We start from the raw sequence: 23,356 nt of genomic DNA, 5'->3' as shown, positions 1-23,356 counted from the left end.
TTTTTTTTTTAACCTTTAGAGTTCCCCCCAAGTTTGGTTTCGGGGACCCAGAAAAGTCTAAGTCATAAAGAAGTTAAAAAATGACTTATATATAGGGTTTTATTTATATTATTCAGCAATTAAAATCGAAATCAACTTCAGGTCTATTTATCAATATTAAGTAAAAACATTTTAGTTGTTTTATGCCCTTTTTGCCAAAACCCGCCATTTTTTTGCAATATTTTCCCCCCTATAAAATTTCAAAGTGGAATATTTAATGTGAAGTAATTCCAAACATTGATCTTTTTTCTTTATTATTTTTTGAGTAATTACACGTTACATCTCAATGAAAGTATTTGGGATCCTAAAGGGTCCCACTCAAAATAAGTCATATTTTGTTTCTACTTTCAACGCATAAGTCTCTCGAATGTAGATCAACTTCAGATATATCCGTTCATTATTGTTTTTTTATTTTTACATTTGTATGTTTTATGCCCTTTTTTATCAAGGAAAACTTTAGCTTTTTGTGTCAAACACAAGATATGCAACATGTTCCCTAAATAATATTTCAAAGTGGAATTATTGGTGTGTAGTAATTGGAGCCTTGAACAGGTCAATAATGTATACCATTGATTTTAATTCATTATAATTGTTTGAGCAATGACAGCTTTAAAGAAAAAATAGCCTGCATGTCAACATTGCATAATTTGTTTTTTTATTCCACGTTTTTTAATGTTTTAAAAACATTTTTTTATAGTAATTTTAGAATGTGCTGCGGACCGTTAAAAAATTTAAGAGGATCCTCTTGAAAACAAAAAGAGATCATCACTTTTCTGTTTGTTGTTTGCTTTTCTCTCAATAAAACCACTTCTCACATGGTGTGCGTTGGACAATTCATAGAACTGCTTTATTTTCTATTCATTCTGATTGAGTCCAAACATACACACGTACACACACACGCACACACACACACACACTTACAGTCATCTATTTATCCTCTGGTATAAATAGATGAATATACACAGATATACATAAATACACATTTGTGATCTGCATTATTCATTTTGAAACCATGCTATGTCTCTGTAAAGGGCTCTTCCTATTGGAAGAGGGGAGCACACGGCGAATTGAAAACACACACTAAACACACACAACACAGCTTGAACACTTTGGAAGAATCCCTACTGGTTTGCATGTACAGTAAAACCAACACATCTTTTTGGTTCGTTTCACAAACAAACAGCCGTGACGTGGTCACACACTTTAAATGCTGCTTCTCAGTAAACACACTGGCAAATATGACTCCGTAAATTATCTCTAATCGAGCAGCAAAAATAAAACCAAACAAAAATAATATTCTCCAATTTCAATGGAAAATATATATTTTTATATCTTTATATATGTATTTATAATTTGTATGTACACATTCCCAGGAGCACAACTATGAGAAATAAAAATAAATACGACTGCATAGGTGAAAAAAAAGACAATATATGAATAAACAATGGTACTATATTTACATTTTCTTCCATAATAAGGCAATTGAAATCAAATAAAATGAAAGAAATATTGCTATGTTCTCCATCTGATGACAGCAGATTGATTACACACCAGGAGCAACAAACTGGCCTCTGTTACAGATAAAACGTACTCTTCGAACCGAGTGCACCATTTGTGAGAGTCGATGGAAATACACTGGAACCTCCCAAGTCACACAAGTCAGAATGTTAATAATCTGTTCCAAGATCTAACTGTGGCAACTATAACACTTTCACTAATTGTGGAGACAATGTTTAAAGCAACATTGTAACATTCCTAACTGTCATATAATTGAATTATGACTGTATAGTTTAAACTACAATATAGTAAAATGTATCTTTTGGAGACCATAACCAGTAAAAGGTGTTAGTTGGCATTATCTGTTTAGCTAAAAGTTATTTCCACTAGCATGTGTTTTGTAATGTTATTTTGTGGATGCAACTAATGGATGCATTGACCCTAAGACAGTGGTTCTTAACCTGGGTTCGATCGAACCCTAGGGGTTCGGTGAGTCGGCCTCAGGGGTTTGGCGGAGGTCAAAACACACCCGACTCATCGTGTAAATAAAAACTTCTCCCTATCGGCGTATTACGGATACGGCAACAGCTGACTGATTTGCAGGTGTGTAATTTGTTGTGAGTTTATGCACTGTGTTGGTTTTGTTCTTTGAACAAGGTGATGTTCATGCACGGTTCATTTTGTGCACCAGTAAAAAAACATGGTAACACTTTAGTATGGGGAACATATTCACCATTAATTAGTTGCTTATTAACATGCAAATTAGTAACATATTAGCTCTTAACTAGTCATTAAGTATTTATTAATGCCTTGTTATAACCCTAACCCTCTAACCTTGGCCCTAACCAAATAACTCTAAATTAAGTCTTTGTTACTTAGAAAATGTTCCCCATACTAAAGTGTTACCAAAAACATATAACTTTGTCTTGAATTTGACAAAAAACATTTTATTTTTCACTAAAGAAGGATTCGGTGAATGCGCATATGAAACTGGTGGGGTTCGGTAACTCCAACAAGGTTAAGAACCACTGCCCTAAGACAACCCTGAATGGAAGATACAAACCCTGTTTCCATATGAGTTGGGAAATTGTGTTAGATGTAAATATAAACGGAATACAATGATTTACAAATAATTTTCAACCCATATTCAGTTGAATATGCTACAAAGACAACATATTTGATGTTCAAACTGATACTTTTTTTTTTTTGCAAATAATAATTAACTTTAGAATTTGATGCCAGCAACACGTGACAAAGAAGTTGGGAAAGGTGGCAATAAATACTGATAAAGTTGAGGAATGCTCATCAAACACTTATTTGGAACATCCCACAGGTGAACAGGCAAATTGGGAACAGGTGGGTGCCATGATTGGGTATAAAAGTAGATTCTATGAAATGCTCAGTCATTCACAAACAAGGATGGGGCGAGGGTCACCACTTTGTCAACAAATGCGTGAGCAAATTGTTGAACAGTTTAAGAAAAAACTTTTTCAACCAGCTATTGCAAGGAATTTAGGGATTTCACCATCTACGGTCCATAATATCATCAAAGGGTTCAGAGAATCTGAAGAAATCACTGCACGTAAGCAGCTAAGCCTGTGACCTTCGATCCCTCAGGCTGTACTGCATCAACAAGCAACATCAGTGTGTAAAGGATATCACCACATGGGCTCAGGAACACTTCAGAAACCCACTGTCAGTAACTACAGTTGGTCGCTACATCTGTAAGTGCAAGTTAAAACTCTCCTATGCAAGGCGAAAACAGTTTATCAACAACACCCAGAAACGCCGTCGGCTTCGCTGGGCCTGAGCTCATCTAAGATGGACTGATACAAAGTGGAAAAGTGTTCTGTGGTCTGACGAGTCCACATTTCAGAATGTTTTTGGAAACTGTGGACGTCGTGTCCTCCGGACCAAAGAGGAAAAGAACAATCCGGATTGTTATAGGTGCAAAGTTGAAAAGCCAGCATCTGTGATGGTATGGGGGTGTATTAATGCCCAAGACATGGGTAACTTACACATCTGTGAAGGCGCCATTAATACTGAAAGGTACATACAGGTTTTGGAGCAACATATGTTGCCATCCAAGCAATGTTACCATGGACGCCCCTGCTTATTTCAGCAAGACAATGCCAAGCCACGTGTTGAATCAACGTGGCTTCATAGTAAAAGAGTGCGGGTACTAGACTGACCTGCCTGTAGTCCAGACCTGTCTCCCATTGAAAATGTGTGGCGCATTATGAAGCCTAAAATACCACAACGGAGACCCCCGGACTGTTGAACAACTCAAGCTGTACATCAAGCAAGAATGGGAAAGAATTCCACCTGAGAAGCTTAAAAAATGTGTCTCCTCAGTTCCCAATCGTTTACTGAGTGTTGTTAAAAGGAAAGGCCATGTAACACAGTGGTGAACAATTTCCCAACTCCTATGGAAACAGGGTTTGTACATTAGCACCCTGTTCAAGAATCCTTCTTGGAAAACTATAATTTGCGACAAAAATAAAGGACTAGTAGTAATCTATTTATAAACCTCTAGACCCCCATATATAAGATCACCCACCGTTTTCCATCTGCTTCTCTGGTTATTGTCACACAATTTTGGTAGAACGCCACAACTTTTATGCTGTTTGACTTGGGAGGTTCCACTGTCAAGAAAAAAAAAATGATGAAGAGGTTTAAAGTATGCAAATAGTCGTTGATTGACTTCACCTAGAGACACATCTTAAAAACAAATGTCTAATTATTTGTGCACTATTTATCCAACACACGTCTCATACGATGCATGTTCTTTTTGGCCACCAACTTCAGGTCCTATTCATTACGGTTAGTCGAACAACAATCAATCCTTTTTCAAAACTACTGCGTTTTTTCCTTGTTCATTCATATACTATGAAGCTAACAGCTAACTGTAGACATCTAGACTATTTTGGACTGCAAATACTACTACAGAGAGAGATCTACCTGATGCAACTGCATGGTAGAAACATCAGCTTGATTAGCTTACCTTCCATTAAAAGTGGATGGAAAAACTCCATAGTGATGTGTGGGCGATTGACCAAAAAAGGAGTCAGGCTGGAAGACTATAATGGGACAGGTATTAGCATATTTTCTCATATAGAAGCCATAGTGGTTTATTTACATAACTGCAGAGAGGACTGGGTAATTGTCAGGGCAGTTTTTTTTATATAATACTTTTAAACAACTTCACTTTTACAATATTTTGTACAAATAGTGGCCGGTGGCATTTAGTGACTCACCTGCAGATATTACTAGGAGTCTATTAGAGGTAAGGCATTTGGACAAATGCCTTTTTATAAAACGGTAAAAAAATGGTTATTCACTCAAATTGTCTTATTTTTGCGAATGTTAGATATTCGTCACAAAATAGAAATAAATATGGACACCACATTGTGGAGCGACCACCTTTCAATCTACTAGAACAGTGGTTCTCAAATGGGGGTACACGTACCCCTGGGGGAACTTGAAGGTATGCCAAGGGGTACGTGAGATTTTTTTTAAATATTCTAAAAATAGCAACAATTCAAAAATCCTTTTTAAATATATTTATTGAATAATACTTCAACAAAATAAATGTTTAGAATTAAGTTCATAAATCCAGATGGATCTCTATTATAATCCCCAAAGAGGGCACTTTAAGTTGATGATTACTTCTATGTGTACAAATCTTTATTTATAATTGAATCACTTGTTTATTTTTCAACAAGTTTTTAGTTATTTTCATATCTTTTTTCCAAATAGTTCAAGAAAGACCACTACAAATGAGCAATATTTTGCACTGTTAGACAATTTAATATATTAGAAACTGATGACATAGTGCTGTATTTTACTTCTTTATCTCTTTTTTTCAACCAAAAATGCTTTGCTCTGATTAGGGGGTACTTGAATTAAAAACATGTTCACAGGGGGTCCATCACTGAAAAAAGGTTGAGAACCACTGTACTAGAACACTAATTGGAGGTGCGCAGGGAACGACAACACGCAGTTAGTCTTGAGACTTTATCGGAGATACCGTTTAGGTGCTGCTGTTTTGGTTAGCAACATTATTCCGTGGCTTCAGCAGTCAACTTTTTAAAGTCTGATAACTGTGTGTCAACCTTTTTTCACTTGAAAAAAGCTCAACTTTTAGAGGAGATGCGCTTATTATTATTATTATTATTTGTTAGGGCCACGATTTGAGAAAATATGGAATTTTCATGAGTCTGGTTCATCCCTCACAGGTGCCTTTAAAAATAATCAAGGTTCTTTGGATAAAAAGATACAAAAAGGTAAGGAAAAAAAAAGTACCAGAACATTTTGAAGAAATAAATATCAGTTCACTGTATAATTGTATATAATAACTGTCAAATTAAAATGACTACAAAACAGTTGAAATGAAAGAAATATAAGGATTTATGTCCTTAACAACTAGTTCTGGAAATGTTAGGTGACTTGATTGGCGTGGCCATGACTTCCCCATGCCCTTTGGCAATGTATGCACGTGCATGCGGCTGCCATATTGGAGAGGTACAGGTTGTGTGCAAATACAGTACCACTGATATGAATTGGACTTGATCGCATATACAATGCACAGAAAAAGGTGTCTCTCCATCCGACCCATCTTCTTGAGGAGCAGTGGGCGCCTGTGGACCAGATCCGGGTCATGCATCAGCATCTTGAAGCTTCCATGTGTGGGAGAAGTGGGTGAAGTGTCTTGCCCAGGACACAACGGCAGTGAAAGGAATTCGAACCGGGATCCCTGCGGCCACTGAACCTCCCGAGCCACCACTACTATTACATTACTCTGGAAAGCCACACTACTCCAATATGGCTGCCACATAGATGCACAAGGGACGAAAAAGATGGGTTTGTTAAATTGAGTTCATGTGCAAGACAACAAAGGTTAGTGTGGTGTGTCACGCCAAACATATCACATACAACGTCACTTGTACTATGTCACACGTAAACACAAGTACCATATGGCAAGGACTGCAGTTTTTCCTCACGTCCCTCCTCGCCTACCCTTTTCTGGTATTCCAGTCACTTTGCCTCTTAGTTTGGGTTTCAAATCTCTTGAGACAAAAAGAAATCCGCTGCTACCATTGAGGAGGTTTAGACTTCAGGTGGATAACCCCTCACTGCTGAGATCTTCACGCCTTTCAGTCACAGAACAGGGTTTACTGTTGGAGACACACAGTGGACAGGTGAGACACTTAATGCATAAGATGACCTAATACATAACTAGATAGCAAGATGGACAGATACAGAGGAACCTCCAAAAGTCATGCAGTGCATCCGGAAAGTATAGCGCACACCTGGGCAAATTAAGGCCCGGGGGCCGCTGTACATTCCCAAATAATATTTTTAGATCTTTAACATGGAAACTTTAGCTACCATTATGATGTGCAGTGATGGTTTTAAATGACCGTAAGTCTTGAACTATACAAAGTATTTCAAAGGCTGGAATCTGCGCTTTTGCATGATATACTAGTTACTATGGCAATCTAATTAGTTACTATGGTAATCTAAGTCACAGCAGCTCAGACGAGGCACCAAGCAGTGTGGGTGGGGAGCGTTTCCACAGAGTGTTTCCAGAGCGGCCAGCCTGTCAGGGACAGACGCGGAAGGAGATTTGTACAACAAAGTTCTAACGCTTAGTGATATATCAGATTGTAGGTGGGATTTTTTTGGTTTTCGCGTTCATATTTCGCTGTTTTTGTTGCGTTTCGCTTGATTGTAAAATATGTGGATCTAGAGGGGGTGTGACGTTCATATGTTGTCAATATTCAGTGTTTTATCGTTCATAGTTAATATTGTAAAACCCATATTCTTGATTTTCATGTACATTCTGGGTGTCTCATTCAGTAACATTTTTTATAAAATTCCCTTCTGTTTTTTTAAGGCGGTCTGTCATAACGTTTTTAGCATTAAATCAGAAATTACTGTGAGGTTTTGTATTAGTGTTCCTAAAAATCAGACATACTGGCCCCCAGACACAATTGTTTTTCTCTAAATTTGGCCCCTCGAGTCAAAATAATGGCCCAGGCCTGGTATAGAGGGATTTAGATTTTTCCCAAAAAGGGAATCGCGCCAGCCATTTTGAAGGTCAAGCGTCATCATTCAAGATGATAATCCCGAACTATTCAGTGAAAAATAACATTGCATCGGCTGTCATATTAAAGTTAAAGTTAAAGTTATGATTGTCACACACACACTAGGTGTGGTGAAATGTGTCCTTTGCATTTGACCCATCCCCTTGCTCACCCCCTGGGAGGTGAGGGGAGCAGTGGGCAGCAGCGGTGCCACGCCCAGGAATCATTTTTGGTGATTTAACCCCCAATTCCAACCCTTGATGCGGAGTGCCAAGCAGGGAGGTAATGGGTCCCATTTTTATAGTCTTTGGTATGACTCGGCCGGGGTTTGAACTCACAACCTACCGATCTCAGGGCTGACACTCGAGGCCACTGAGTAGGTTATAATGACAACGAAATAATGTGAGTCAGTAGATAAGAAGTCCCTTCGTCGTTATAAGGAGTAATCTGTACAAGATCGACAAGTCTGAGTAGAGCAGAGAAAGAGAGAGCATGCGGGTAATATTCCCTGATGTCTCTACACAGACTTTGTGATCTACCTAATTGTTCAACCCAGCCCATTGTATACTTTGAAAGACTTTCAGAATCATAAGAGTCAAAATAGCTATGGCGGCTTTGTTTGTGGGTGGGTTCGTGATGTTTATGTAACACATGGACATCGTGTCATCAGGCCAGCCGAGAGTAATGGACTCTCAGAAATGATCCCACCCAAGCTCGACACGCTGGATAATCACGTATAACAAATCTGATGTTATCTCAGCACCCTGTGACTGTAAGGCAAGATTGAGAGAATGCTGTTCTCACGTAACTGCACTTTTGTTTTATGTGGAGGCTACAGTTCGTTTAAGAGAAGTACCGTATTTTTCGGAGTATAAGTCGCACCGGCCGAAAATGCATAATAAAGAAGGAAAAAAACATATATAAGTCGCACTGGAGTATAAGTCGCATTTTTTGGGGAAATGTATTTGATAAAAGCCAACACCAAGAATAGACATTTGAAAGGCAATTTAAAATAAATAAAGAATAGTGAACAACAGGCTGAATAAGTGTACGTTATATGAGGCATAAATAACCAACTGAGAACGTGCCTGGTATGTAAACGTAACATATTATGGTAAGAGTCATTCAAATAACTATAACATATAGAACATGCTATACGTTTACCAAACAATCTGTCACTCCTAATCGCTAAATCCCATGAAATCTTATACGTCTAGTCTCTTACGCGAATGAGCTAAATAATATTATTTGATATTTTACAGTAATGTGTTAATAATTTCACACATAAGTCGCTCCTGAGTATAAGTCGCACCCCCGGCCAAACTATGAAAAAAACTGCGACTTATAGTCCGAAAAATACGGTAAGTACTATTTTTTATCAATTCAACTACTATCAAAGTTCTTCAACCAAACACACCAAGTTAATGCAAAGTGGGGCTGTTATTTATTTTTAGATTCTTTTTTACCTACAAAATGTCTGAACAAACACGAGGTCGTCAGCGCGCCACATCTCAGTTGATTGTAGCAATCCATGCTCGTCTTCCCCGTTAACTTTTCTTTGCAGTCGCTTCAGTTTGTCCAGAAATATGCTTTTGGAGTGCGATACAAGCTAGGTTTATTCATTCCACCTCGATTGTGGCAGTTGACAATGGCACACGTTATCGCCAGTATGAATATTATTGGATAAATTATCGTAGAAAATTAGCTTTTCACTAACTTCCGCCCTTTAATATGGATATCGGCAATGCATTCTGGGAAATGTAAAATAAACGAAACCCCTCTATTCACAGTGCCTCAGTTTTTCCACATTTTATGTTACAGCCCTATTCCAAAATGGAATAAATACATTTTTGTCCTCAAAATTCTAAATATGATATCCCATAACTAGGGATGTCCGACAATGGCTTTTTGCCGATATCCGGTATTCCGATATTGTCCAACTCTTTAATTACCGATATCGATATCAACCGATATATGCAGTCGTGAAATTAACACATTATTATGCCTAATTTGGACAACCAGGTATGGTGAAGATAAGGTACTTTTTAAAAAAATTAATAAAATAAGATAAATAAATTAAAAACATTTTCTTGAATAAAAAAGAAAGTAAAACAATATAAAAACAGTTACAAAGAAACTAGTAATTAATGAAAATGAGTCAAATTAACTGTTAAAGGTTAGTACTATTACTGGACCAGCAGCACGCACAATCATGTGTGCTTACAGACTGTATCCCTTGCAGACTGTATTGATATATATTGATATATAATGTAGGAACCAGAATATTAATAACAGAAAGAAACAACACTTTTGTGTGAATGAGTGTATATGGGGGAGGGAGGTTTTTTGGGTTGGTGCACTAATTGTAAGTGTATCTTGTGTTTTTTATGTTGATTTAATAAAAAATAAAAAAATTAAAAAAAGATACCGATAATAAAAAAAACGATACTGATAATTTCCGATATTACATTTTAACGCATTTATCGGCCGGCCGATATTATCGGACATCTCTACCCATAACGACATTGTAAAAGGGGGGGGTTTTAAAAAAAGTTGCTAATTTATTAAATATAAAAACAAAAACAAAAATCACATCCACATAAGTATTTATAGCCTTTGCTCAATACTTTGTTGATGCACCTTTGGCAGCAATTACAGCCTCAAGTCTTTTTGAATACAATGCTACAAGATTGGCACACCTATCTTTGGGCAGTTTCGCCCATTCCTCTTTGCAGCACCTCTCAAGCTCCTTCAGGTTGGATGGGAAGCGTTGGTTTTCATACAGGATGTTTCTGTACATTGCTGCGTTCATCTTTCCCTCTAGCCTGTATAGTCTCTAAGTTCCTGTCGCTGAAAAACGTCCCCACAGCATGATGCTTCACTGTAGAAATGGCATTGGCCTGGTGATGATGATGGTGCATTCACGCCAAACAGTTCAATCGCTGTCTCATCTGACCAGAGTTCTTTCTTTCTTATGGTTTGAGAGTCTTTCAGGTGCATGTTGGCAAACCTGTTACTAAGAAATAGCGTCCGTCTGGCCACTCTACCATACAGGCTTGAATGATTGGTGGATTGCTGCAGATGTTTGTCCTTCTGGAAGGTTCTCCTCTCTCCACAGAGGAATGCTGTCGCTCTGACAGAGTGACCATCGGGATCTTGGTCACTTGCCTGACTAGACTAAGATGAATGCAGCAATGTACAGAAACATCCTGGATGAAAACCAAGGCTTCCTATCCAACCTGATGGAACTTGAGAGGTGCTGCAAAAAGGAATGGGTGAAACTGCCCAATGATAGGTGTGCCAAGCTCATGGCTTTGTATTCAAAAACACTTCAGGCTGTAATTGCTGCCAGAGGTGCATCAACAAAGTATTAAGCAAAGGCTGTGAATACACATGTTTTGTTTTTTTAATTACATTGGCAAATAAAAATAAAAATTCACATTTTCATTACGGGGTATTGTCTGTAGAATTTTGAGGACAAAAATGAATGTATTCCATTTTGAAATAAGGCTGTAACATAAAACGTGGAAAAAGTGAAACGCTGTGAGTACTTTCTGAATGCACTGTGCAATTTGGAGTTCAAACAGTCATCCTGCGTTTTGTCAGCAAATCTCATTAGACTTCAGCTCATTGATAATCTAAAGTTTTAACTATACAGTGTGTTTCACCTTTTTCTTTAGCTCGATTTGCTGTTTTTTGTTTTGTAACCAAAGTAAGGTACCGTTAATATGAAAAGTGTGTGATGATAACCACAGAACCAGAAACTTAACTTTACTGCAAAACAACTCATGTCCTGTTTCCTCTCCATTACATGTTGTTACTAGGGCTGCAACAACTACTCGATTACATCAATTAAAATCGATTATAAAAAATAGTTTTTAAATAAACCTTTATTTATAAACTGCAACATGTACAAACAGCTGAGAAACAATAATCACAATAAGTATGGTGCCAGTATGCTGTTTTTTCCCCAATAAAATACTGGAAAGGATAGAAATGTAGTTTGTCTCTTTTATCCGATTATTAATCGAAGTAATAATCGACAGATTAATCGATTATCAAATTAATCGTTAGTTGCAGCCCTAGTTGTTACCTTACAGTAGTTGTACATGTATGACTTTAAAGTGTGCTACTGCGAGCATTGCTTGTACTGTTAATAAAGGTTCTATGACAAGTTGGAACAGATTCTCACTAAACGATTTTGAATTAACTTGGAAGTCAACCAGCATGTTCAACTTTGGAGGTCCACGTATAAAGAAAATATAATAGAGCACAAATACATTTGCACAAACTAGAAACTTCACAAATAAATACTATACCACTAATTAACAGCTGGTAAATAAAAGGCACCAATATGGTTGGACTTTGGAGGCTGCACTGTGTTCAAATGGAAATGAATAAAGACTTATTTCAAACCTTTCTTCAAAAGAAATATGTTAAATGGGACCTTAAACTTGTAAAATTCCATGGCTAAAGATACACATCTGTCAGAGAGAGGGAAGAATCTAAAAAGTAGTACCAAGTCTGCACACCTAAACTGTTGATGTCCACTTTGCTTTATGAGTTTACATCTTGAAGTGAAAATATTTGTCAACCCTTCCTTAGAAGAGCACTACTACTTGTTAGATTGTGCAAAGTCCCCCTTCATGTCACCGCAAAGATTTTCAGGTCTGGACTCCGGCTTGACCATTCCAGAACCCACATTTTGATTATTTGTTTGTATGCGATGCTTTTAGCCCGTTTTGCGTGCATGTGACCTATCAGCATGGGCATGACAAGACATGGCATAACGCATGCGGCCTATTGTTGGAGGAACACAGAATGGCTGGTCGTGCACTGAATGGTCACACCTGGAGACCATTTGCACCAGACTACCAAATGAGGGATGAAAGCTGCAATGTAAGGGAGGATTTCATGGACTTGAGAAGCATTAACTACCCTAAAGTTACCCGTCTGAAGGGTTTTCCTGCACTGTGAATTTAATTATTTAATCAGATGCTTCTCACTTACTGTCTCTCTTTCCCAATCTCCATCTGGCAGGGCCTTAGACTCTGAGCCATAGTGTAGCGGAGAGTACACCCAGGTCCTGTCCTCTGGAGGCTGGTTTTTATTTTACACGCCAACCACAGCAGAGGGAGCCAGAGGGACAGAGGAGAGGCCAGTGGCACAGAGATAAGCGGCGGTGGCAGGCAGGAGAAAGATGCAGGAGATCGCAGGAGAAGAAAAGACAAGACAGGAAATGAAAGTTAGGGATGCATAAAGGAGGGATGTGTTGTCCAGAAATACTGGAAACTTTGACATGTGATGGGGGACAATTTAGTATAAATTCTTCCAAGACTGTGTGGATGCAAATGATAGTTAGAAGTAGCAGGAGTCACATAATGTGCCGAGTCATATGTTGCCGAGCCCAATGGGAGGAGCTACTAAGAGGTCAAGGGAAGTGTGCAGTGTGAGTGATGTGTTCCTCCACCAGCCAAGGAGGATGAAGAAGGAGAGGAGGGAGAGGCAGAGATGGGGAGAAAGCCGAGAATGCATGGTTGTTTAAATGTCAGATGTTGGTTTTCATTTACAACATGCACACGTTCGAGGCATGTGAGGCTCCTGAATCCTTCTATTGTAGAACAGCCCTTAACGTATAAGAGGTGGTGGCAACTGCAAAATGTTATTGGGTTAAAGACACACAAACAAAGTACATTGACCACATCTACAGGTGGTCCTTGTTTTATGGCGTTCCAACACATACTTGCCAACCCTCCCGGATTTTCCGGGAGACTCCCGAAATTCGGCGCCTCTCCCGAAAACCTCCCGGGACAAATTTTCTCCCGAAAATCTCCCGAAATTCAGGCGGAGCTGGAGGCCACGCCCCCTCCAGCTCCATGCGGACCTGAGTGACGTGTCGACAGCCTGTTTTCACGTCCGCTTTCCCACAATATAAACAGCGTGCCTGCCCAATCACGTTATAACTATAGAATGATCGAGGGCGAGTTCTTGGTTTCTTATGTGGGTTTATTGTTAGGCAGTTTCATTAACGTCCTCCCAGCGCGGTAACAACACACAACAACAGCAGTCACGTTTTCGTCTAACGTAAAGCAGTTCGTCTGCCGTAAACAGCAATGTTGTGACACTCTTAAACAGGGCAATACTGCCATCTACTGTACATGCATATGTGACAATAACATCTACGGCTTTTAGAGAGTGCAGTGCACAACAGCGCACACAACAAGGAGACGACGCAGAATGCATCATCAGAGAGGGTGTTCAGCATGGTTAGAAAAATAGCGACAGAGAATAGAACAAGGATGGACAATTCAACCCTTAACTCAACAATGAGTAGATGAGTGCTATGTGTGTGTGTATGTGTAAATAAATGAACACTGAAATTCAAGTATTTCTCTTATTTATATATATATATATATATATATATATATAAAATAAAATAAATATATATATATATAGCTAGAATTCACTGAAAGTCAAGTATTTCTTATATATATATATATATATATATATATATATATATAAAAATATATATATATGAAATACTTGACTTGGTGAATTCTAGCTGTAAATATACTCCTCCCTTCTTAACCACGCCCCCAACCACGCCCCCGCCCCCCGACCACGCCCCCCCCCCATCTCCCGAAATCGCAGGTCTCAAGGTTGGCAAGTATGTTCCAACATTTCATAGTTACAAACAAACTCACACAAAGCGTTAATGCTGCACAAAGAGAAAAAGAGAACACAAATATGTTGTGTTGAACTATGAGGGTTCTACTAACATACACCACCTTCTATTCAACTTCATGTAGCGACAAGCTAGGTCTTACCAATACCAAAAAACAAAACACCACCAATCTATTCTAGCACACTGGCTTAGCTGCCACTTTCTAGACCCATGTAACTCACTTACTGGCCAGCTGGACAGCCACTTGCCCCTCTGTCGGAGAGGGGAGACCACCCACGTCCTTCCATCGGGGAACTGACAAAAACGGCGGATGATGACAAATGGACAAACGAAGTGAGAAGAAAAGGAGGAGGGAGTGGAGGCGACATGGGTTGCCGACATGCTGAGGTGAGAATGGAAAAGAGACATTCCCTTTGTTTGTTGCTTCATGACTCAAACGTACCAACACAGATGCCACGAGATGATAACATTGTAGGTATGCCCGCACAACATATTATTGACGTGTCCCTTGTAACTGTCAATGTTTGTTATTGTGGTTGTGTAGAACTGCGAGTGGTATGTATGTATGAAACAAAGTAAAGATATTAGACACCTTCAGATATGATGAAGTGCAGTTCTTCAACCACAAAAAAGTGCCAATCAAAAGTATTAGTATTATCTTTACAAAGGCAGAATTTCTGATACAGCGCTTCATTAAATTGAGTACTGTAGGCAATGTTCCCTCGAATTTTTCATGTGTGTGAGCAAACGCAAAAACTCCCTGAGCATTCAGTGGAGCCCATGTGAGCAACATCAGACGTGCACACTGTGGCTACACCAGCAGCACACCTGTCCCAAACCTGACTAAATAACAAGTTCAATCTCCATCCATCCATCCATTTTCTACCGCTTGTCCCTTTAGGGGACAAGCGTACTTGTATTGTTTGTCTGGGTGGAGGTCCTGCTTTGGAAGCAATTTCAGACATTGCATTTAGTTCCCATTAAAACATTCACATGCTGCACAATGAGATGTAAGCAGGGGATCATGTGTACATTCCTGCAACTTCCTGTTTGTAAAAAATATATTTGTATTAGTATTTATTTAATATACTAACAGCATTTCATGATTAATATTTATAAATTAAGATTCCTAATAAATGACACTAGAATAAGCACACATTTGATTGGTAAATCATAGTGTAAACGACCTGGAATGACACTTTATGTGTGGTGTTGGAGTTGTCCGACTTTTTGTGTGGCTGTAAAGGCATCACTGGCTAAGTGCCATATGTGCATGTGTTGGCGCAAGTGAGAAAGAGCGAGCGGCTGCTGTTGATATAACAAAGTTGCTTTTGGTCTGGTTTGTACTGCAGAAAATGACCAGTTTTGCTAGATATAATTTTTTTTACTAATGTTTTGGTGATGTGTTTATGGCCGACAATAAAGAGTTTTGCCCAGTAAAGTGATCGATGGAATTCATGTCCTCAAAGCGTCTCGACAGACGTTACAATATTTCAACAATGATGACGAAAACTGTTTTCTCTGTCGTGTCCGTGTGTAGAAAATTGTTATGCGCTTATTTATTTTATTTTATTTTGTGCGTGGCATAGATTTGCCGTGCGCAGAGGACGCTTGAGCAGTGCGCAATTGCACAGGTGCGCACCTTAGAGGGAACGTTGACTGTAGGTACTTGTAAATAAAACCTTTGTCTGGGTAAACTCCTTAAACGGTTGTAAAATATACTATTTTTTAAGTATTTCAAAATACATCTCAAAGGTCCCACAATATTGCATTAAAAGTGGCTCAATCTGATGTTGGAATTCAGAGAGTTTAATAGTGCTTTGGTAAGACCTACTGGAAATATGCCATTTTATGTCTGCAGCTTTTATGCTAATGTTGCTGTGTTTGCCAAATGCTAAAAAGTAATGCAGTTTTACATATAAATGTAACTCTGCACTCGTCCAACATAGCAGAGTGCTAGGCTTTATTTTAAGCCGTGTGGCAAAGCCTGCTTTCTATAAGGTGGTGCGCATATACAGGGGGACGGCGTGCCGCGGTTGGGAGAGTGGTTGTGCCAGCAACCAGAGGGTTCCTGGTTCAACCCCCACCTTCTACCAACCTCGTCACGTCCGTTGTGTCCTTGAGCAAGACACTTCACCCTTGCTCCTGATGGATCGTGGTTAGGGCCTTGCATGGCAGCTCCCGCCATCAGTGTGTAAATGTGTGTGTGAATGGGTGAATGTGGAAATAGTGTCAAAGCGCTTTGAGTACCTTGAAGGTAGAAAAGCGCTATACAAGTATAACCCATTTATCATTTATTTACAGTATATTCAAGGGGCGGATTTGTCCAGGCGCGTCATAGATGATGTCCATGAGGAAGAAGGTTTTACCTTCATGTCATGGAAACATGGAACTTCATAAGCGACCGTTTGAGCACCTCATATCATGCAAAACCAACTTTTCTTACCTGTTGGCACTTGTCTTTTGTGTATTGATAACCGCCGAAAATTTTATCCAAACCAAAGAGGTGTGGCGGAGATATTAGTTAAACACTTTTGCCTCTTTCCAAACGAGCTGTTCGGATATTTGAGGTGATTGTGACATATTTTGCCGTAGTTACGTCAGAAAAGATCTCATTTACCCGTAGAGCTTAGCCCGAGTCCGCCACTGTATTCAGTTGTAGTCCAAAGTTGTAGTTAATAAATTCCTTCTCTTACTCTATGCTCTTGTGGGGCAGATGCACGCTAAAATCCTCAGCTGTTGCCATTTCTTATACAAAGTAGCGTATCGTTCGAACTTATATCTGTTAGTACACAATATGGAAGCACTAAAACTGCAGCAAGGCTTGGAATAACCTACAATCGAATATTAAACTTCAAAGCCTTGTTACGTTGAATGAGTTTAAAGCTTCTGTGAAAGGATTGCAGTCTACCTTGTCTGTATGCACGTGTCATGTGAGCAAGTTTTAATGTTGTAAATGTGATGTTTTATGTATTTGTTTACTGTTTTTAATGTAACCTTGCTGCTGCCCTCTTGGCCAGGTCTCCCTTGGAAAAGAGATCTTTGATCTAATGGGATTTTACCTCATTAAATAAAGGCTAAATAAAAAATAAAATAAACATGGCTGATGGGGTCGAGACGCAGTCGAAGGGGGCTTGACCTGGAGAATGGCTTTAGTACATAAATAAGACCGCCCACAAAACGGTGCATTCTGAAGAGACAGCCAGAAAGTGGTTTGAAGATGGTCAGTAAAACAAAATCTATGCAAAATGTTGACCAAAGAACCACCATTACATGTTATGTAGACCACAAAGAAGTGTTTGAAATGTACAAAAAAAAATCATAATATGACCCCTTTAAAAAGTGCAGGGAGATGTATCTCACATTTGGTGCTCATACACAGGCTATACGGACATATATTGCTGACAAAAACAGCCAATGAGTGTGGAAGAATGCAGGCCACATGCTGTTATCACTCCGTCAGTGTGTAATTAAATGCACCGCATACTGCACGCACTCTCATACCGGCCTGAATGTCCTTGCCCACTAGGCTACCCGTCAACAAGTCTGTGGGAGAGCATAACCCAGCTCAGCCTCAACAAGATGTGAAGACACAACAAGATGTAATGACTAGTTAATGTGTAAAGTGCATCTTCTTACAAAGTAGATGTCGGTGACCGGCGCGTCTTCGTCGTCATCCACCGAAGCCTGGCTGGTGCACCCTGAGCCTGACATGTGGCGGGACCTGTCGGCTTCCACTACCACCACTGCGGTCGCCACCGCCGCTGCTTCCAATTTGGGACTGGATGGAGCTTCTACGGCTGCCTTGGATGGAGGAGTGGGCGACGCCTCAAAGACTGGAGAAGTAACGGCAGGTGCTGCAGCAGCCTCGTCTTCTTGAGCCTCACTATGGGAAAGAAGAGGAAAAATGTGGTGTCTAGTGGAGCAACATGTTTGCGCTTTAAATAAGTTGGCTGTTGTGTGTAGACATCCTTTGTTGTTTGTCGCTGGCTAACTGTAAACACAGATTTATTCACATCCTAGCTGCCTTATCTGCTCTTGCATTGAAGATTAGTTCCTTGTTGACATCAAAGCAAAAAAGCCCATTCTCCATCTGATTGGCTGAATGAATAAGAGTGTAGCAAGGTTGCCTTCAGTCTTTCTTTATTATTTTTCTTGGCATAGGAAAAGCACACTAGCCACAACATTAGGTAAACCTGCACAATGTACTGTAATAGTGTCCAATACAATAGTTGTACCTACTGTATTCTTACGTCTTTAAGTTGTGTCTTTGTTCTACTACAATCCTATCTTCTCTCATCAAACCCATTTCCCAGCAGGTGAGTCAGATGCTGCCGAGCAGATTCAGGTCATTTTGTTAGGTTAAATCGTGGAAATCCTACCACTGTCTAGCTCTGATGGAAGTTTCATCGAGGGCCGAAGGCCATATGTCTCGCCACTGCTTCTTTGTATCAGACCTTTTATTTCAGTTGGTTACCCCCAACAAACCTCCAGTCCACACTGATCCTCCCACTAACAAAGAGACCTGCCAACGTGATTATTAATTACAGAGTAAAGTGATTGTAACCCGGTTTCCCTTCAAAATATGAGCACTCCCACAGAGCTTTAATTAAAAAATAGATTAGGTTAAAATGTGCCACAAATCAGGTCAGCTTTATCAGAGCTGCCTCAGGACTCGCTGTCCCACTGCCCTACATCTCGTAACTGGTTCCCCACAAATGTTGCCCTCTTAGCTGTGTCACAGTGGAGAAAGACTCAGCTTTCACTAAATTGTATGTGCACTTTTTTACATGTCAGCAGCACTATTAGGGTCATGGGGCCTCACTGCAGCCCCTTCATAATACTTACTCCATATTGAGGTCCAATATACTGTATGTTGACAGAATGTAATGCATTAGGTATAATGTTGAGCACACTATTTTTCAATGTCCACCGGGCAACCAGAGCTATTAAGAATATCCATCCATCCATTTTCTGCCACTTGTCCCTCTCGGGGTCGCTGGAGCCTATCCCAGCTGCACTCGAGATGATTATGGAAAATAATTAAAATAATCTGTTTCATTCAATTTACAAATATTGTAAAACTCCAGTTTGGCATGGAAAAGTGGTGGAATTCTGAATTGTACGACCTTAGCTGTGTGACCCTAAAGCAATGCTGTTCAACTGGCAGCCGGGAGACATTATACCGGCTCTCGAGTTCTATTAAAAACTTGGGAGACAAATATTTTTGCAGCAAATTCCTAAAAACACTAGGAGTGCCCCTGTTGTATAGAACTGTAAACACATCAGCAGATCCTTGCATTTACATTTTAACATTGCTAACAAACATAGAACATTGAGGTCAAAACTTGTGATTTAAAGTGCATTCGGAAAGTATTCACATTTTGATTACATTTACATTACAAGCCAAGGTGGCCCAAATCAGAAATTAAGATTTTTTTCCATTTTACTGTTTACACAGCAAGTAAGATGCGATTTTGATCAGACTCCAGTATAAACGCGCACAGGCTCCAATGTGGCCCAAACGTAGCCTCAACGTCACTTGCATGCGCAGTTCGATAAAATAAAAACAAATGAAGTTGACCCGATTCCGTAAATTAACAAGGAAGTCGCTACAACTACTAGTTTGCAAAACAAAAGTTGCCACACCTTAAAAATTAGTTTTTTTTACATGAACTAATATAATATAATGTATGAATAGGTATATAGATAGTGTAATATATTTGGGAGCGTTCTTATCTTTTTCCATTTCTGTTTAGACTGCAGTCACATTTGATTCCAATCGGATTTGGACTACCTCCTGAGGTGGTCTGAATCCGATGCAAAAAGATCAGATTCGAAGCCCTTTGGAGTGTTTAAACTGGCAAAAAATATTAGGTCTGGGTCACTTCAGGGCAAAAAAATCTGATTTGGTGTGCAGTGTAATTATTGCAAAATGGAATACATCCATGCATGTCCTTGTATTTCTACTAACAATACCCCATAATGACAATCCATCCATCCATCCATCCATCCATTTACTACCGCTTATTCCCTTCGGGGTCGCGGGGGGCGCTGGAGCCTATCTCTACAATCGGGCGGAAGGCGGGGTGCACCCTGGACAAGTCGCCACCTCATCGCAGGGCCAACACAGATAGACAGACAACATTCACACTCACATTCACACACGAGGGCCAATTTAGTGTTGCCAATCAACCTATCCCCAGGTGCATGTCTTTGGAGGTGGGAGGAAGCCGGAGTACCCGGAGGGAACCCACGCAGTCACGGGGAGAACATGCAAACTCCACACAGAAAGATCCCGAGCCTGGGATTGAACCCCAGACTACTCAGCACCTTCGTATTGTGAGGCAGACGCACTAACCCCTCTACCACCGTGCTGCCCTAACCCATAATGACAATGTGATTTTTTATTTATTGTTTTTTTTTGTGCAAATTTATTAGAAATAAAAAAAATTAAATAAAATCACATGTATATAAGTATTCACAGCCTTTGCTACATACCAGATCTGGCCATTTATTTTGACTTGAGGGCCACACAGAGAAAAAATGTCTCTGGGGGCTGTATAATAACAAAATGCTAACAACGTTATGACAGACCACCTCAAAAAACGGAATGGAATTTAGAATTTTTTTCACTAAATAAAGAATGTGGGATTTACAATACTAACTATGAACAATAAAACACTGAATATCAACAACTAATGAACGTCAGTCTTCTTTTACTTCTCAGACCACCTCCTTGATCGACATCTTTTACAATCAAAACAAAATGCAACATAACGTGGCAAAATATGAACGCAAAAGGTAAAACACTAGAGATGTTCGATAATGGCTTTTTTGCCGATACTCTGATATTGTCCAACTCTTAATTACCGATACCGATATCAACCGATACCGATATATACAGACGTGGAATTAACACATTATTGTGCCTAATTTTGTTGTGATGTCCCGCTGGATGCATTAAACAATGTAACAAGGTTTTCCAAAATAAATCAACTCAAATTATGGAAAAAAATGCCAAAATGTCACTGCTATATTTATTATTGAAGTCACAAACCCCGCCCATACTGCTTGGTGTCTTGTCTGCCTGGAGCTGCTGTGACGTACAGTATATTACCTTAATTAGCCAAATATCACTCAAAAGTGTAGATTCCAAGAATTTAAATACTGCCTATAGTTCAAGACATGCAGTAGTTTGTATTCAAAAAGACTTGAGACTGTAATTGCTGCCAAAGGTGCAGCAACCAAGTATTTAGCAATAGCTGTGAATACTTATGTCGATGTGATTTTTTTATTTGTAATACATTTGCTAAATATATCTTTACATTGTTATTAAGGTGTATTGTGTGTAGACTTTTGTGGACAAAAATGAATTTATTCCATTTTGGAAGAAGGCTGTAACATAAAAACATGTAGAAAAAGTGAAGCGATGTGAATACTTTCCGGATGCACTTTACATAACTGAGGCGTTCCTCCATGCTCCATCCTTTTTTGGCAGTGGTACATTTTTTCGTAATGTGATTTATGTAACTAAGGTGTTGCTGTAGCTTATTTACTTCAGATGCAGTAGGTCGTCATTTGTTTAACTTATCTAGTCTGGTAGTGTTCCTCAAGGTTCCATTGTATGTCCTCTTTTTTCATAATTTGTGCTATTCAACTGGTGGCCTGCGAGTTCAGTTTAAAAAATTAGAAACTAACATTTTTTCAGCAGATTCTTAAAACAGTGCTGAGTGCTGTCATAAAGATGACCTCTCACTAGTTTTTTTGCAGGAGATCCTCAAAAAAAGCACAGCGCTCTCGTAACTCGGAATCAAATGTTTACTGTAGAGGACGCTGGTTCTCTAAAATACACAAAATAAGACTAATAGTGAAGGGGAGAAGTCCGGCCCCCAGGTCTTTAGCTTTCTGGAAATATGGCCCCCAAAACAATTTAGTTGATTATCCCCGCTTGAAAGGCTCCACTGTACAGTCTAATCTATAATGGCAATGTGCTGCTGCTGTACCTGTGTTCAGATGAAGCTTGTGGGATGGAAAAGGTGGGCTCACTGTCACGTCTCTTTAACTCCACCTCCACTGTGATAGTCTGCTGGTCCTCTTCGCGCACACGAAGCTCCTCCTGGGTCCTGCACATGTTACACACACGGTGAAAATGACAGCACCTCACCCAAAACACAAACACAAGTCAAAATGTATGATATGTTATCAGAGATGTTATAGCACTTACCTTACATCATGGCTGAGAGACTGGGTGTGCCTCCTGAAGGTAAATGTAACGTCAGTCAAAATATATGGCCAAACAGAAACTCAGTCAAATACATTTACATGACAAGATGGATGGATAGTGCTCTCAAATGATGTTTTTTTTAATCAGATTACTGTATTTTTCGGACTATAAGTCACAGTTTTTTTCATAGTTTGTCCAGGGGTGCGACTTATACTCAGGAGCGACTTATGTGTGAAATTATTAACACATTACTGTAAAATATCAAATAATATTATTTAGCTCATTCACGTAAGAGACTAGACGTATAAGATTTCATGGGTTTTAGCGATTAGGAGTGACAGATTGTTTGGTAAACGTATAGCATGTTCTATATGTTATAGTTATTTGAATGACTCTTACCATAATATGTTACGTTAACATACCAGGCACGTTCTCAGTTGGTTATTTATGCCTCATATAACGTACACTTATTCAGCCTGTTGTTCACTATTCTTTATTTATTTTAAATTGCCTTTCAAATGTCTATTCTTGGTGTTGGGTTTTATCAAATAAATTTGCGACTTATACTCCAGTGCGACTTATATATGTTTTTTTCCTTCTTTATTATGCATTTTCGGCCGGTGCGACTTATACTCCGGAGCGACTTATACTCCGAAAAATACAATAATCACATTGATCACACAAAACATTCATGAAGTTTGGTGCTTTTATGAATTTATTATGGGTCTACTGAAAATGTGACCAAATCTGCTGGGTCAAAAGTATACATACAGCAATGTTAATATTTGGTTACATGTCCCTTGGCAAGTTTCACTGCAA

The 23,356-nt window shown here is 39.2% G+C and overlaps 1 protein-coding gene across 3 annotated transcripts in view; it reads right to left on the bottom strand.

Annotated features, from left to right (window-relative positions):
- Window positions 1–860: 860 nt before the first annotated feature.
- Window positions 861–23,356, bottom strand: part of pip5k1ca (phosphatidylinositol-4-phosphate 5-kinase, type I, gamma a) — a 92,429-nt gene continuing 69,933 nt past the window's right edge. Inside the window, exons 14-18 of one of the 3 annotated variants that reach the window (XM_061977861.1) lie at window positions 22,538–22,570; window positions 22,317–22,436; window positions 17,950–18,196; window positions 12,636–12,725; window positions 861–6,713 (exon numbers count right to left, since the gene is read on the bottom strand). In XM_061977861.1, the coding sequence (XP_061833845.1) occupies window positions 6,711–6,713; window positions 12,636–12,725; window positions 17,950–18,196; window positions 22,317–22,436; window positions 22,538–22,570 (493 nt within the window). In that variant the 3' untranslated portion in view covers window positions 861–6,710. Of the gene's footprint in view, window positions 6,714–12,635; window positions 12,726–17,814; window positions 17,857–17,949; window positions 18,197–22,316; window positions 22,437–22,537; window positions 22,571–23,356 lie in introns of all 3 variants that reach the window. The other 2 variants (XM_061977862.1, XM_061977863.1) reach the window with 2 other exon arrangements.

The sequence above is a fragment of the Nerophis lumbriciformis genome, linkage group LG18 (genome assembly GCF_033978685.3).
Source record: "Nerophis lumbriciformis linkage group LG18, RoL_Nlum_v2.1, whole genome shotgun sequence".
Lineage (NCBI taxonomy): Eukaryota > Metazoa > Chordata > Actinopteri > Syngnathiformes > Syngnathidae > Nerophis > Nerophis lumbriciformis.
Note: the sequence above shows the minus strand (reverse complement) of the source record. Positions and strands in the feature narration are given on the sequence as shown.